Below are 15,922 nucleotides of genomic sequence, written 5' to 3' on the forward strand. Positions count from 1 at the left end.
GTATCAATGGGAGACGATTCTTTAGGTGGAACTACTTCCAAAGAAAAATGATCCGATGTAAAGTTTATTTATCTGAATCAGGAGCCTGGATCCTTCAAATAAAAAACAACAAGTAGAAGCCTAAAATAAATCACACAAAAATTAAGCATTGAAACCAATATCCAGAAAAGAATCCAAAAGTTCATTGAACCAATAAAAATAATTTAATGGCTTATTTACATCATATCCTTCTATTTGTGCATGCTTTGGAGATATGTACAAGCATCAGCTTTATAACTTTTATTACATTTTAAAATTTATAAGAACGATAGAATATGGATTTACACTAACTCCTAAAGAGGCCATAATCATCAAGTTTTAAATGTTAGATGCACATATTACAGAGAGATAAAAAAGGATCTCAAATCAATGAGACTATTATTTCAACAATCAAGCAATACCAGGATAAAGTGTTTCCCTTTCAAAGGCTTAACTCCAACTTCAACCAATCTTCAATCCAGAAGTTTAACTTGTGCTGATATATTCACTGACATTAATACCTGTGGGCCAGATTACAAGTTATTGATCTATGGACAAACAATAAACTCAAAAAGATCACGAGTCTTTCTTTATGCATTGCTCAGAATTTTGTCGTGATCAAAGGAAACAGAATAAGCAAAGTAGGTAATAGTCAAATATACACACTAATATCTTTAGCATATCATTTAGATTAGTACAAATAACAGTGTGATGGTAATAACATCCACCTGTATGTCCTTTATTAGCAAAGAGCAAAAGGTTACAATACCAACTTTAAAATTAACTAATATATGCTTATCATAGAAATCGATCACTGAGGGTGCATCTTGGAGCCAAACTAAGGATGCTTCTTGGCAACATGGATGAACAGGTTCAGCGACGGAAACAACTTCCAAACTTGCATAAGACAGACCATAGGCATTGATCCTAGATCCCGAATTGGTGGGATCCTTATGCACTAGGATTTCCCTTTTATAGTATATTGATCATAAAAAAAGTTAGTATATGACAAACTTATGGCTTGAAAACCCCTTGTTCACATGGGGTTTTTGTTCTATCAGGTTGGTATATATTCATATTCTAATGGGAGCAATTTTTTTACATTTAAACATATTCCAAGTTACCATGTACAATTTGAGCTATGTCAAGTTTCACTTCAACAGATGAAGTATGTCATGCATTTCATGAATAATGGGTACGATATATGGTCAAAAAGTAATAATGAGTGAAATTTTAAACTCACTGCAGCCACAAATACTATTGAAACAAAATGTACTTTATGGGTGCAATGTTCTTTGAATGCTCATCTATTACCAACAAGATTTACCACGAAGTAGATAAAATAAAATGTGATACCATCAAATATTATTCCTGGATATCATTATAATATTCTTTAATTGTAAGCACTTAATGAGCATTTGCAACAATGCCAAATAATAAAATACCAAGTAATAACCTTTTTGCAGGTGCCACCTTCATAATAATTGTGAAAAACCATTATATATGCCTGAAATTTACTAGTTCAAGGAGAAGGAATAATCAGAATTGAAGAATCAAACAGACATTAGAACTGCAACTACAGCATAGGCAATGCACCAGACAGCCGTGGCAAACACTAGTTTTAGAAAAGTGGAGTATGTCATCTCACCTGTCAATCAGAAATGTGCTTGAGAAAAACTGCGGAAGGTAACTCCAGTTATTGCAATAGTCAATAAACCATATGCTACTCAGAATATTTGATATCCTTTGAGTTATAAAATATTACAAAGACTCTTCATAAAATATAATTAAGTAATTTATTCCAGCAAGATCTAGAAAAATGTCTTATTTGTGTATAAACACATTAGGCAACATCATACAAATTTGGATATGCTTTGGCTTCGTCATGTAGTATGTTAATTGTGTTGTGGCATCTTATGTGGAGGTGTTAGTTGGTCAATGGCCACTGATACCCTTAACCATTGTATAATCGCCGGTCCATATAACCACAATAATATTCTAACATCAACACAAATGATTCTCCTATTGTCATCCTTAATCGTCCACAACCTATATGCCAAACATTCTTGACTTGTCAATAGATATATTATCTCCAAGAAAAAATAATCGCTCACCTTATAAACCCAGCATAAACAAGTCATTGCAAGCAAGTAATTTAATTCTTCGGCTCAATGACGATATCAATATTTCTTCACGAGAAAATCATTGCCAGGCACAATCAGAATAAAAACTTGATTTCTAATTGTTAAATCATGAATTAACCTTAAATTTCTATGTCCTATGCTAAGGCAAGTTACACATAAGGCATTAAGGATGCTGTTTTATGACTCTGACTTGAGGTAGTCATATGAAAAGTAACCTCATGCTAGATATAAATACCCAGTTTGATATTACTTATAATAAGCCGTATGTGTGATATCTTTATATGACACTATATTTTTCCTTCTACTAAAAGAGTATAGTGTCTAAGCGTCTACACTTATCCATTATTTGGCTCATCATTGGGAATCCGTGTGAAACTGCATAACTGGATACATATCTTGCACTCGATTTACAGGAACTCTCGAGTGCCAATACCTCTAGAAACCAGGACAGGTTAAAAGAATTGCCTAAGAAAAATTAAAATAATGAACAACATTAGCATGCAAAACGCAACATCAGAATCAGCATCACAAGCTAGTAAAACAAACAAAAGTCACCACGAATCATGCGGCAAACTCTCTGACTAAAACTCATTAATCATGCCGCCTGAAACATATGATTTGATGACCAAGTGTGACAAAATCAGAGATATAACATAGAAAGGATAACAGCTAGGGCAAATGTTGTTGTACTGCCAAACAACAACTAAGGCCAATGCTGAGGCGATTAAGCCCATCCGAATGTAACAACGGACCCCCGTCAAATCATAGCATCTCAATTACAAACGGCCCAATTTGTCATTGCCAAACACTAACCTCGTATTACACGATCGAAATATGCAGTCGCGATACCTAGTTTCTCCACAAGGTCTCAATCTGAACACTCAAGATTGAGGCTCATATCACCACATGTAGTGACCACGGAGCAGGAAAACCTACTTTGAATTTCTATTCGTTGCCAAGTCTAATGCAATAACGGAGATCAAGCCATGAAAGTGTCCTTCGAGTAAGGACAAGATCGCGGCATCAAAATTCTCACGAAAACAGAAGTCCAAGAAGACTCACCAAGAACCGGAAAAGAAGGGAACGAGAAGACCGAGCGTGGAATCGATAAAGGGAAATGCATAATCTGGAGTTGCTTGCCGATCGCCGCCAGATTAAGGGACAGCGGGAGAGAGACTGAGAGAGAGAGAGAGAGACTCGGAGAAACCTAACGGTTTGGCACGGGACAAGCGCACGGTACCGGAAGAAAGGAGATCAGTTAGTCAGCCCACTAACATAGGGTCGTTGGGAGAAAACAAAAGACAGATTTCTTGTATTAATATTTATATTTATTAATGATTACATAATTCTGTATTTAAAGTCATCTCAAATCCAATTAAAATAATCTAAATTGATTTAAACAACTCGAATAAACGTGGAAATTCAAGAAAACTTGGTCTGCTATCGTTGTCACCTAACAATAAAAGTGTTATATTTGTAATTTTGACACTATACAATTTGAACTTAACTCTGAACTTAGATGAAATCAATTTCATGATTTCACCCTTCAATCTGATGGTTACTTTTCTACTAACTCTGATATGGCAGGAGTTGAGTGTGGCCATCGGACGGTTTTAACAGCCATTATCCATGGAACGGAGAGATTTGGCTCACGCTGTTCCCAAACAGACGCAAACGCTGACTCCCGTGTGCCCTAACGCCACCGGCGACGAACGCCACTCGGTATCAGCCTTCGCCTTTTAATTGCGTTGTTTGCGGTAAATCCTGACCAATCTTCCCGAATCACGAGGCGCCGGTGGTATTTCAGAAACTATCCCCCAACTTCAGGCTATTCTCGGAGTACTTTGTCGTCGCTGCACCCCATGCCGCAATTACCATCAAGTCCCCGACGAGACACGCGGCGCCTAATTCCTCCGTGAGACCCGCAATTAGTAGAGCCCTAAATAACGGTTGGAAAGCAGACATAGCCGTCACATGACCTTTAATTCGGTAAGCTCACATTCAATAAAGCTTGATGGGAATTGACCCTTCAACTAACATGCGTTCCTGAATCCTTCTGCCTTCTTTAAGATTAGAACCATGACGAAGAGGTGTAACAAAGGTGTCATGCTGGGAAAGAGGGGAAGGAATGCACGTATCTGACCCTGTTCTCGACGAGGCAGTAATTAACCCCAAACGGAGCTGTTCATAAAATTACTCCCTTTCTGCAGTGTGACTTCCAAAGCTTGTACGCTCCCCTGTATAGGAAGCTAGGTTTGGACTGGCATCAGTGGTTAGGGAGAGCAAGTATTATTATAAGGAAAGAGCAAACGAGCTCCCCTGGTCTATATAAACGAGCCCCACACTGCACTCAGAGTAGAACAATGGCTTCTAGCTTCTTCTCTCCTTTCTCCTCCTGCGTTCTTCTTATCCTCTTCTTCTTTTCGTTCTTTGTCTTCTGGTTCGACTACGGTGACTCACACCCCGTCTTCGACCCGCATTGGCACCCGGCGACCGCGACCTGGTATGGCAGCCCCGACGGCGACGGCAGCGACGGTAAGTTCACCTACCTGTGTCCATGGTTACCGGCTAGGGAAGCTAGTGTTTTTGTTGCATGCATGTCAGCCGTTAGATTAAGGTCAGATGGCTGGGTGTTGGCATCGGTGTGTGGTCGTCGACGTCTCTACCGTCGCGGGCTTGCGAGCAGTGGAGCATGGCGAGACCTGCAGGAGTCTGCGGCTTTCTCGCCGTCGCTTGATGCGTGTCGGGTGAGGTGTGGCTAGTGAAGGTGGAGCGACGCATGTGGAGTCAGCTCGGTCACTCTCCTTTGGGTTTGGACGGTTCGTCCAACTTGATATATGCACGCATCTCACTGCATTTGGTAGTCAAAGATGAGGGTGAAAAGAGAAGTATAATACGATCCCACGGCCATTTTGATCTGCTTTTATCGAAGAGGAAAATACTTCAGATTTGTGGGAGTGGCAGACACTAGAAAAGTGCACAGACGAGGAAACGCCGAAAGAGAGCAGAGCATATCAATCAGCCAATTGAGGTCGATCCAATATATTATAGGGAATTGCTACTGAAAAGGCACGCAACATGGTCTGAAACAAAGCAGCGAGCAGAGGTTTTCTTTGTGATGTGGGGGAGTAACACTGGGTTGTGACTCGCTGTTGGCAGGTGGGGCGTGCGGGTACGGGTCGCTGGTGGATATCCGGCCGCTGCGGGCACGGGTGGGGGCGGTGAGCCCCGTGCTGTTCAAGGGCGGGCAGGGGTGCGGCGCCTGCTACAAGGTTCGCTGCCTCGACCCGGCCATCTGCTCCCGCCGCGCCGTCACCGTCATCGTCACCGACGAGTGCCCCGGCGGGTACTGTGCGTCCGGCCGAACCCACTTCGACCTCAGTGGCGCCGCCTTCGGCCGCATGGCCGTTGCCGGCGAGGCCGGCCAGATTCGTGATCGCGGCGAGATCTCCGTCGTGTTCCGCAGGTATTCACCAGAATGTCTTACTCTACTCAGCGCTTGGTTTGCGGTAAAGACTTCATATACGCTCTGCCTGAGTATATTCTTCTCTCTCTCTCTCTCTCTCTCTCTCTCTCTCTCTCTCTCCAGGACACCGTGCAAGTATCCAGGGAAGAACATTGCCTTTCATGTAAACGAAGGATCCACAAACTATTGGCTTTCGCTTCTCGTGGAGTTTGAGGATGATGATGGAGATATTGGAGCCATGCATATAAAACAAGTACAGTTTCTTACCTTACTGCTATGTATTGTTGCTATCTATCCATCCTGTAGTTGTTTGAAGCTGCTTCTCCAAGAACTGGCAGATTTGTTATATCATCTACAAGCTGTCTGTGGCTAAAATACTTGGATGAAAGCTCAGCATTGCTTTAGAATGTCGTGCTTTTCTTCAGTTGACTGCACACTTAGCCTCCTTAATGGATGAACAGTAATGCCTTAAGACCTGTCCCAGTGTCTGGTTGCTGTCTGCCACAAGTCAGTCTGCCAATTCTCTTCAAACAAAATGGTAACTGTGACCTTTCCTCTCACTAGGCAAATTTTTCAGCAACTATTAGATATGGTGTTTTCCCATCTGCAAGTAGGACTCTCTTGTATTAAAAAGTGTGTCATGTGGACTTACATTACTTGATTACAAGTCATCAGAGCTTAAAACGAGTCCCAGAAGTCAGAGTCAAACTTAAAGGAAGTCCTGTTGCTGCTTTTGATGTGGAATGCACTCAAGCCAAGTTCTAATATCAACTAAAGCTTCTTTGTTCTCCATCCTCCTAATCTCTCTCCATCCTCTGTGTTGACTCAGAACTCAATGTGATCTATGAGACTATGCCTAGTAAGTTCAAGTGCATCCATGGACAAAAGTGAAGGGGTCCAGATTGAAGAAAGTCAACATTGTTGGTCTTAATCTTGTGTATTCTCTCTTGCAGGCAAATTCTGTGGAATGGCTCGAGATGAAGCACATATGGGGAGGCAATTGGTGTTTCAATGGGGGGCCTCTGCAGGGGCCCTTCTCGGTGAAGCTTACCACATTAACCACCCAAAAGACCTTCTCTGCCCGGGATGTGATTCCAAGTAACTGGTCTCCCGATGTCACCTACACCTCTCGACTTAACTTCCTTTGATCGAAGAGAACACGAGCTCGGTGGTCTTTCTGCAAGATCTCTTATCGTCTCTGTGTACATGTCATAGTAGCCCTCTCCGAAGGGGAGAGAGAGCGCCTTAACTTGTTTGATGTCTGTGTGTGCTTGTAAGGACCCCATCTTTAAGATATGAATGGGATCCTAAAAGTCCTCTCAAAGGTGATGTTTCAGTACCTTACATTCAGTTGACTCTTGAGGCTGTGGCTTACTTTCACAAGTGGGAATCACAGGCTTTTACATTCTTGTCTGTCGACTGTGCTGCTCATTCGCACATGGTGGATCTTTGAACAAAGGGGCCATCGTCTCCGGTGGTGGGACAATTTGATGGCAGACTTCACACTGCGAGGAACCCGAGACTTGACTTCTTGGATAAAAGATGGAACCTCTCATGCATCTGTGATGTGTTATGCTAATCATTACCGACATTATAACACGAGAAGGTGCTTGCTGTGTTAAATGCCCCTCCGGAACCGTGATGGCTAGGACAACCGCCAACCAGAGCAAGCCACGTACACTCACTTTCCTGCTTCTGCCTCTTTGCGCTGACATTTAAAGCCATCGAGTGGAACACGCAACACATTGCGTATGGGCAGTAATTCCACCGCCCAATGACACGTTACCCACGTTTCCAAGGAAGGAGAGTTACATGGGACCCACTGATGGATCCATCTCGCTCCAATAGTAAGGCAGATAACCGGAACGGGTAGCTGACGCGGAGATGAAATATAATTCTATTTTCTGTTCAAAGATAGAGTTGTGACTCATCTGGTTGGAATTGGTGGGTGGCTGCGTGCCTTACCGACGGAGAAGAGGAATCGTTGCGGCATCTCCTCGAAGCCCGAAGCTCCATCTCCTTTTCTTCCCTTGTGCATCCTTCTTGCTTCGCCTTAGAGCGCCGAGAGTATTCGAGCACTTCCAAGGTTTGGTTTCAGCTCTCCTTTGTCATTTCCCGAAAAAATATTTTGGAAATTCGAATGGAGATGGCGGAGGCCGGTGAGTTCTTCGCTTTCTTCCGCGCCTTAGAAATGGTTCTAGCGAAGAAACGGCGAGCTCGACGGGATCCCAGTGTATGTAATAGCCATCCGCGCTGTGTCTTTCAAAATTAAGGGTTTTTAGGTTACCGATTGTGTTCCGTAGGGTTTGCCCCAAAATTTGGTCTTCGATTGATTTGCTGGCCTCCGCTCGAGCGCATGTATGAGATCCGAGCGGATTTTGGAGTCGTTGAACGAATTCTAGGGGTTTCTTTTGAATAAATGGCAGGAAATGTTCGAATACCTGCGTTTTGTTGCTTTCTCTGGATATGTTCGATTGGACCTGAAGCGCAAGTCTAGATCTAGCGTTTCCCTGAAGGTCCGACCCTAAGTTTCGGTATATTCGTTGCTAAGGAAGCGGACTGGTCTTCTAGTTTGAAGGAGTTGGAGATGTTGGGAAGACAATTGGTAATCAGGAAGGAAGCCGCAGTGAACCTGAGAGAAGTGGCGGCAAGAACTACTCTAAGGGAAGTACGGCAGAAGGGGCATATATATGTGGAGCTGAGACATGTTGGGAAGCGCATAATCTTCTTCTGCACCCTCTGCCTCACCCCATGTTACAGCGACACCGTGCTGTTTGATCATCTCCAAGGAAATCTCCATGCTCGACGCCTCACAGCTGCCAAAGCGACTCTTTTCGGTGCTACTCCATGGCCTTTCAATGATGGTGTTCTTTTCTTTGACAGTTCTAACGAGCCTAACCTGCTGTTATCAGGTTCAGATAGTCAAAATGATATGGCTTTGGTTCTTAGCAACAGCTCTGGGAACGATCATGAAGTAACTTCGAGGAATACATTGGATTCTCCCAGTAGGAATTGCTGTGGTAGAAACAATAGTATTAATTGTTCTAAATCCAGTGGTTCTTCTGACGCTAAACTTAGATTATCTTCCAATGGGCATAAAGCATCTTTGAGATCTAGCTGTTCAGTCCTAGATATGGTTTCTACTTGCAGCTGGGCAGAAAATAGTTTGATTATTCCTGGGGTCTTACTGAAGGGGGAAGTTTCAAATTTGGCACTGAAACATTTAGGAGTTGGGCAGATTGCATACAGAATACAAGACAAGGAAGGTCATGGTAAGATCACGAGTATATGGTGTGCTTGGTTGGGACAAGGAGAATCTGACTTTAGTGATGAGTTGAACATATCCGCAAATTGTGATTTTGCCATAGTTAATTTTCCTTATGCATATGGCTTAGGTAGGAAGGGAGCTGTGGAAGATGAAGAGACTCCGACATCACCTGGTTCTTTCTTTGAGATTGATGATTCTGGGCATCATAGGAAGAGGAAGAGGAAATCATTCTCAGACCAAGAAGACTACTCAGATGGTTCGAATGGTTGTTCTGAGTCTCTTTCTGGAGATGGCTCAAGTCTGGATATCGTTGTGGCAGATGACCCACAGCAGCTTGAAAAGAGACTTGTATCTAGCAAGGTTGTTAGGCAACAGCTGAGAAAACAGAAACGTTTGGCTGCAGAGAGAATCTGTGATATATGTGGGCAGCCGATGCTCCCTGGAAAGGATGTGGCTACCCTACTAAATTGTCGTACTGGTAATTTAGCTTGCAGCAGTCGGAACACTAACGGGGTGAGTACTGCTTATGCTATATGCGTTGTTGTTTGTCTGTATTTTTTTTTTTTCACCTAATGACTGCAGTATGTCATGCAGGCTTTTCATCCATTTCACGCATCGTGCCTCATACATTGGATCCTTCTATGTGAGTCAGAAATGGCTGATCAAAGAAACAAAACAAAAGTAACTCGAGGTCGCAAGGGAAGATCAACGCTCAAGAATCGAATTTCTTCCATCTTTTGCCTGGAGTGCCAGGGCACTGGTGTGGCCATTCAAGGAGAAGAATTGGAGAAACCTACCATTCCACTCTCTGAGGTTCCAAACGGCTATCTTTCCCTCACTAATCTTTGAACTTATGCTTGTATCATAGTTCTGTTTGTTATTTGCCTTAGATATTTGACCATCATCCTTTCAGCTATTTATTGTGCATACCATCTCTCCAGATGTTTCTTTATAAGCTGAAAGCCATTGAGGCAAACAAGGCATGGATGAAAAATCCTGAAATTCTTGAGAAATGCTCCACTGGACTTCATTTCCCTTCTGGTTGTGTTGAAAAATCTCAGGTTAGCACTCCATCTCTCTGGTTTGTGCTCTTTGAGATTAAGCTCTCTTTAGGTTAATCTATATTCCAATTTTATTTGCGGCAGGAAAAAGTTATGCCTCTAAAGTTGCTGCATTTCTTCCGAGCTGATCAGTAGGAACCCCTTCTTAAATCTCACAAGACTAAGATGCTTCCATGGTGACCTTGCTGGATTTCTACATAGACTATGGATGACCAGAGTTGTGTTGTAAATCTCCTTTATCAGTTGTGCAAATATGTACACTTGGCTTCCAAATATAGTTGGGCATGTAGAAAAATATTAATGGTAGTGGCCAAAGAGTGTTGTCTGTTGTGAATGGCATAGTTGCCAAAGAGTTTCTCTTTGTTGGTAATGATTACTGTGCGCATGTATGTGATACCATCTTAAGCACTGCATACTATTCCGTGTGTTATTGTTGTCAGACTAGTTTTTGTGCTCAAACAACTTATTACAATATATAATATATACCATTCGATATGGATGGTATATACTCATCTAATAATAGATTGGTATGGGTGATACATACTAATATAATTATACCTTATGGATTGGTATGATTTGGTATGTATCGTATCGACACGGTTATGGATCAAGAAGGCAAATCATGTACTTCATCATATACCTTGCAATGTATGGTATCTTCTCTATGTAAATTTTTAGTGTTGAAAGATGTCTAGACGTCTTCTAGATAGAACGTTACTTTGACGTTCTCCCCTTTTATTATCTTCATCTTCTTATGCAAACTGGATCTAACCTTGCTAGGTTAGATGACATAAAATATGTATAGGAACTACCAATATACATGTTCTATAAAATGTCAAAACTTAAATTGATAGTTCTATATCATCTAAAAGAATATTTACGTCGCCAATCTCATGCAAGAATAGTGTTCTAGGATGATGATTTATCGGAACTTGTGATCTCTCCTAACATTACCCTACATAAAAAACGGTACAGTACTGCCAGGCTATATAAATCACTGATGCTTGGGAGAACACGGAACGGTAACCTTATCAATAAGATGTACCTAAGTTCTAGTAATGTACAATACTACTCTCATACCTGGCGAATACAACTTAGTTTGCAAGAAGGGAAATGGACCAATGGCAAAACACCAACTTGAAGGGGAGGAAGCTGCAACCACATTACAGATTGGAGGAACAAGTCTCAATAATGGAAGTTAGATTTCAACAAATACATCTTATTCTTACATCATGAATCTTAAATAACTTAAAAGGAGAACAACTTAATATATACACAATACATTTAAGGAGCTAAATGCAAAAGTAATCTTGATTCTCAAGAGGAACCTTCTGACACTCCAAAAGGATTTCTTAAAGTCTTCGAAGAGAATACACTTATCTCTAGACGAACTTCTCAATGGATGCGACCAAAGTACTCTCGGGCACAGCCCCAATCACAGTGTCTTTCTTCTCGCCGTTTTTGAAGATCATCATGGTTGGGATGCTCCGAATCCCATATTGAGTTGCTATATCTGGGTTTTCATCAGTGTTCAGCTTATAGCACTTCAGTTTTCCTTCATAAACCTTTGCCAACTTGGCAACGGTTGGTTCGATCATTCGACATGGCCCGCACCACGGAGCCCAAAAGTCAATGAGAACTGGAACACTGGAGTCCAATACAAGGGACTGCCATGTGGCTTTAGTCACATCTGGAACTGTAGAACAATAGCCAAATAATGTTTGGTTAGAGATACATGAAAAGCAGTAACTGGGAAAATTGGTATAGCCATCAGTCCACAAATTTTTTTTTTTTTGCATGAGAGGCAAATCATTATATTTATTATCATGTAAAACCATAAGATTCTGAAACTAAAGCATGTTATTTATAGAAATGATTAGTCTTTTTTATGCAGAATCGTCATCATAAAAATAGATCTCTCTTTCTTTGGAGGTCACCAGAATATACAGATGAACAATTCAAGTGTCTAGATGAGGTAAGTAAATGCATCGAGTCAAATTGCAAGTGGTTCTTCTCGAATTCAAACAAGAGCTTACAGATTTAAGGTAATAGGAGCAAATTCAAAAATTAAATCACAGATCAATTACTCAGATACTCAGCAAATTTGGGTGTATAATTTTCTTTCGGAAATCCATTGTTCACAAGCATGTAGTATTTGGAAATTTTGGATTGTGGTACTTGCTAGTATTGGGTACAAATAGAGAGGAGCTCATATACCATATCCTCATCAAACAAAGGCCTACACCTTTTAGGTAATGGGGCAAGTTCAAAATTAAACCTCAGATCAACAACTCAGCAAATTTGGCAAATTTGGGTGTATGATGTTCTTTAGGACATTCATCATTCACAAGCATGTAGCATTTTGAAAATTTAAATTGTGCTACGTGCTAGTGATTCGATAAATATAAGATGGAGCTCATATGCCATATTCCCAATAGTAAAACAAACCAACACATTTCAATGATGCCACTAAAGCCACTTCATGTAAGATGTCAACCACTCCATAAACCTAAAGAAGCATATGGGATGTATGATGCCAAAGAATCATTTGGTCACTATGAACAAAAGGAACCTATCACACCAAAGTTGTAAGCTAAAAATCAATAGAAGTATCAACCTCCAAGGTAGACTGTTAAATTGATCATACATATTTTTAAAGCATCATTGCACAAAAGAGACACTTCAAGCACTACACACAACAGTTGAAGAAGAAGACCAGATGGAATCCTGTGTGTGTCCGATTATTAACATCAACAAATGAAGCCAGTATCTTTCAGCAGGGAAAAAAGACGCAGTTGTATGAACAGTGAGTTCCCCATGCCATCCACCATCTCACACATTTGTAATAATATTCAATCATCCATGTTGAAGATATATCAAATAAAAAAAACAACTTTTTCCTGTCAACGGATGCTGCTCCAGCATCCACACAAACCCCATTTATCTCTTGCTTATGGACCCAAAAAAACAAGACATAGAAGTAACATCACAAGAAGTTGTGTAACCTTGAGATATAGGGATCCTTACATGGGAATGAGGGAGAAATATACTTTTAACAGTCTTATCATGTCATTTCATTAAATACGAAACAATATAATGTACATTAGGCAGATATTGGAAAACGTACCTAAGGCACTGCAGTTACTAAGGCTGAGTTTTCTGAGTCCTCATTTGACCTTGTAGATCATAAGATTTGCTGAGGCATACCATAGAAGTTAGGAGTGGACTGAACTATTTCAAAAAGCCTAATACCTACGAAACATGTCACTATAGTTTTTAGGTTACTCTACCTCTTAGCTTCTGTTTCTTTCTTTCTTTTCCAATTTTACTATGCTAATCATGTTTTCTATCATTGGTGACCTTCTCATCTTCTTTTTCATGTGTTATTGCATTCAGAGTTGATAAAACTTTGTACTTTAAACAATATGCCAAAACATATTTTTAATTATTTTCGTAAGTAATGAGTAATATTTACATCTCAATTGTAGGTTTCTTTCACCAGTGGCTCAAAACTAGACTAGTAAGATAATGATATAAGTATGTCTATGAGATGGCTACGAATTTCTGTTGAGCCTCAAAGTGCATCTTTATCACCTAGATCTAACATAATAACCTCAACACTCTGAACTCTTCCAAGTAGTGAACATGGAATAGGATTTACGTACAGGGTTTCTTAAAAAGCTTTAAAAACCATACCTACTGGTTTATTTGCCACAAAGAGTACTGAAACTTTGCTGCTTTATTCAGTCAATTCATCATCAATCTTCTCTCGAATTGGAGGTACAAAACCAAATAGTTGTCGCCCTAAGTTGGGACTAAAGCAGTATCCAAAGTCTAGTAGGTTGTAATACCTCACTTAAATATATAAGAAATGCTTTCCCCAGAAAACCACCCCATCTCTCAGATGTTTCAATTCGAGATTAAACTGAGATGAATGACCGAAGTAACAGCCAAAATAGAAGCATATGTGCTAATTAATGTGGAATATCAGTATCAGTAAAACATATATTTCAACATCATAGAAGATATTTCTCCTTAAACTTCTCCTAGTCTTAATACTTATATTGTCCACATGGTCCAAATGGTACTAAATGATCCACTTGCCCCTACCAAATTCCATTTGAAAGCAAATGTTACTTGTCTCCAAATAATATTACATGTTCTACTTTACCCCACCAATCCTAATGTTGGAAGAACCAAATGTTACTACTCTCTAAATGACAAAGGAGTCAAAGTGCTATTGCATACAATTAGCCAGCACTGATGCAACGCAGCATGACCTCAATGAAACAACTGCAGGAGGCAAATTGGTAACAGATGTTACAGTATTATACAAAGAATATCAGACTAGATGGTTGTGTACGTTTGAGTAAATGAATGAGCCTTTTAAGTTCGCATGTCAACGGCCTTTCCCTTTCTCTCAGTTCTCTCATTCTTTGTTTCTTGAATCTCAAAAAAATATTGAATATCCCAGTTATTGTAATTGTCACTAATCATGTTCATAGTCTTAAACTCAGGTATGATTCATGGAGACACTTTCCAAAAAGAACCAGCGAACAGCCTTCTTGATGTAACCTCACCTTCATAAACCACACATATGCGAACTCTCCTATTTAACTCATTGCATCCTCCATAACCAGCCATTTCGTAAGGGCAATCCAAGACATGATTAAACTACTAACAAAAAGAAACGAAAGACTCATCCTATGCCATTAAGCAAAAAGTAACAAGAAGCCACTCAAGCAGGGCAGACATACCAACATGATTACATTACATTCCAACTCAGTGATGCCATATCTGACTTGCAAGTTCCAAGTATGTCAATTTAGCTGCTCAACGTACAATACCTTGAAGAATTTCCATATTTTTAACCCAATCGGCTCCAAGTACATATAGACATATATCGGTTTTACTCGATCAAACTCACGGAAGATCTATTCATATCTAACCACATGTTAATTTAAGCTCTAAGGAAGAAGTCCATCGGGGAACCAACAAAATCAGTACAAGAAACAAGAGAAATGTAACAGGAGGTAGAAACATTACGCTGGACCGCCGTCTCCTGAACCTCACAGACCACGGATCCCCTCCTGACGACCCTCGATCTCGCCGCCACCGCGGCCAACTTGACCTTTAGGGGGACTGAAGCACACCTCAGGCCGCTGAACTGCGGAAGAAGCCCCAACGCACGGCGGCCGAGAGGCGATGAAAAGGAGGCCGAGGCTCTCGGCGCCGACGCGGGCGCCGCGGCACGGCTACGGCAGGGTACCGCGAACGACTGGATGACGGTGGCGGCCATAACCACAGGCGAAGTGGCGGCTGCTGCTGCTGCTGCTTGTGCGGTGGACGGATCCGCGTGGCGAGCAGCAAAATACGTATAGGAAAGCTGTGAAGGGGATTCGTGGTTGGGGGACGGATGGATAAAGGAAACGCACGAATGCGAACTCGGAGGACCAGAGTGCTCCACAACCGTTCATCCCTCCATTCCTATCATCTCAACCGTCCATCTGATCTTGATAAATTCATCAGATGAACGATCGAGATGATAGGAAGTAAGAAATGAACGGTTTCTGATAGACCGCCATATAGAATATTGTGTCGAGTGTGGTTAGCGATCGAATCGGGTAATCATATCAGGTTCTTAATTGGGTTCTTAATTAGTGTTTCAATTAACTCCAGCCAACAGTTTCTTCCCCAAATCCCTAATGAAATGATCCAATAAGAAGAATTATTCGTGAACCGGGTCTAGTTGGGCTGGAAGAATCGGGACCGAGTTGGCCCGTTAACTCTGTGAACGAGTTAGCCAGGTAAGCACGTAAACACGTCGCTCCGTGATCGCCTGTCCGAGCCCCTCCAGAATCGGTTTAAAGTCACCCACCGAGCGCGACACGTCAGATGGGTCCCATTCGCTGGTCATCATGAGCTTCATAATCTTGAGAGAAAAGATGTGGGATGATGATAATAA

At 41.3% G+C, this 15,922-nt stretch overlaps 3 protein-coding genes and 1 long non-coding RNA gene across 4 annotated transcripts; 2 read left to right on the forward strand and 2 right to left on the reverse strand.

Annotated features, from left to right (window-relative positions):
• Positions 1–180: 180 nt before the first annotated feature.
• On the reverse strand, positions 181–3,386 carry LOC135673604 (uncharacterized). Its single transcript, XR_010513399.1, has 2 exons — positions 3,225–3,386; positions 181–539 (listed from the first exon to the last, which is right to left on the reverse strand). It is a non-coding gene; the product is annotated as an uncharacterized LOC135673604 (long non-coding RNA).
• A 902-nt stretch (positions 3,387–4,288) lies between these two features.
• LOC135674958 (expansin-B16-like) lies at positions 4,289–7,041 on the forward strand. The gene is made up of 4 exons (XM_065185221.1): positions 4,289–4,697; positions 5,322–5,628; positions 5,752–5,881; positions 6,582–7,041. The coding sequence occupies exons 1-4, from the start codon at positions 4,526–4,528 to the stop codon at positions 6,774–6,776; spliced, it is 804 nt and encodes a 267-aa protein (XP_065041293.1). The 5' UTR covers positions 4,289–4,525; the 3' UTR covers positions 6,777–7,041.
• Positions 7,042–7,581: 540 nt separating this feature from the next.
• Positions 7,582–10,396, forward strand: LOC135673605 (uncharacterized). Its single transcript, XM_065182677.1, has 4 exons — positions 7,582–9,409; positions 9,491–9,709; positions 9,838–9,957; positions 10,042–10,396. Exons 1-4 carry the CDS (start codon positions 8,216–8,218, stop codon positions 10,090–10,092), a joined length of 1,584 nt encoding a protein of 527 aa, XP_065038749.1. The 5' UTR covers positions 7,582–8,215; the 3' UTR covers positions 10,093–10,396.
• A 731-nt stretch (positions 10,397–11,127) lies between these two features.
• Positions 11,128–15,349, reverse strand: LOC135673606 (uncharacterized). The gene is made up of 2 exons (XM_065182678.1): positions 15,004–15,349; positions 11,128–11,653 (listed from the first exon to the last, which is right to left on the reverse strand). Exons 1-2 carry the CDS (start codon positions 15,254–15,256, stop codon positions 11,340–11,342), a joined length of 567 nt encoding a protein of 188 aa, XP_065038750.1. The 5' UTR covers positions 15,257–15,349; the 3' UTR covers positions 11,128–11,339.
• Between the last annotated feature and the right edge of the window lie 573 nt (positions 15,350–15,922).

The sequence above is a fragment of the Musa acuminata genome, chromosome BXJ1-5 (assembly GCF_036884655.1).
Source record: "Musa acuminata AAA Group cultivar baxijiao chromosome BXJ1-5, Cavendish_Baxijiao_AAA, whole genome shotgun sequence".
In the NCBI taxonomy this organism is placed as follows: Eukaryota; Viridiplantae; Streptophyta; class Magnoliopsida; order Zingiberales; family Musaceae; genus Musa; species Musa acuminata.

What these genes read in the sequence shown, in the direction of transcription:
- LOC135674958 (XM_065185221.1), top strand. Translation starts at nt 4,526, where the DNA reads ATGGCTTCTAGCTTCTTCTCTCCTTTCTCCTCCTGCGTTCTTCTTATC. An exon ending in ATCTCCGTCGTGTTCCGCAG is followed by an intron (nt 5,629 to 5,751) that starts GTATTCACCAGA and finishes CTCTCTCTCCAG; the next exon opens with GACACCGTGCAAGTATCCAG. An exon ending in GAGCCATGCATATAAAACAA is followed by an intron (nt 5,882 to 6,581) that starts GTACAGTTTCTT and finishes TCTCTCTTGCAG; the next exon opens with GCAAATTCTGTGGAATGGCT.
- LOC135673606 (XM_065182678.1), bottom strand. Translation starts at nt 15,256, where the DNA reads ATGGCCGCCACCGTCATCCAGTCGTTCGCGGTACCCTGCCGTAGCCGT. An exon ending in TCAGGAGACGGCGGTCCAGC is followed by an intron (nt 11,654 to 15,003) that starts GTAATGTTTCTA and finishes ATTGTTCTACAG; the next exon opens with TTCCAGATGTGACTAAAGCC.
- LOC135673605 (XM_065182677.1), top strand. Translation starts at nt 8,216, where the DNA reads ATGTTGGGAAGACAATTGGTAATCAGGAAGGAAGCCGCAGTGAACCTG. An exon ending in GCAGTCGGAACACTAACGGG is followed by an intron (nt 9,410 to 9,490) that starts GTGAGTACTGCT and finishes TATGTCATGCAG; the next exon opens with GCTTTTCATCCATTTCACGC. An exon ending in CTACCATTCCACTCTCTGAG is followed by an intron (nt 9,710 to 9,837) that starts GTTCCAAACGGC and finishes CCATCTCTCCAG; the next exon opens with ATGTTTCTTTATAAGCTGAA.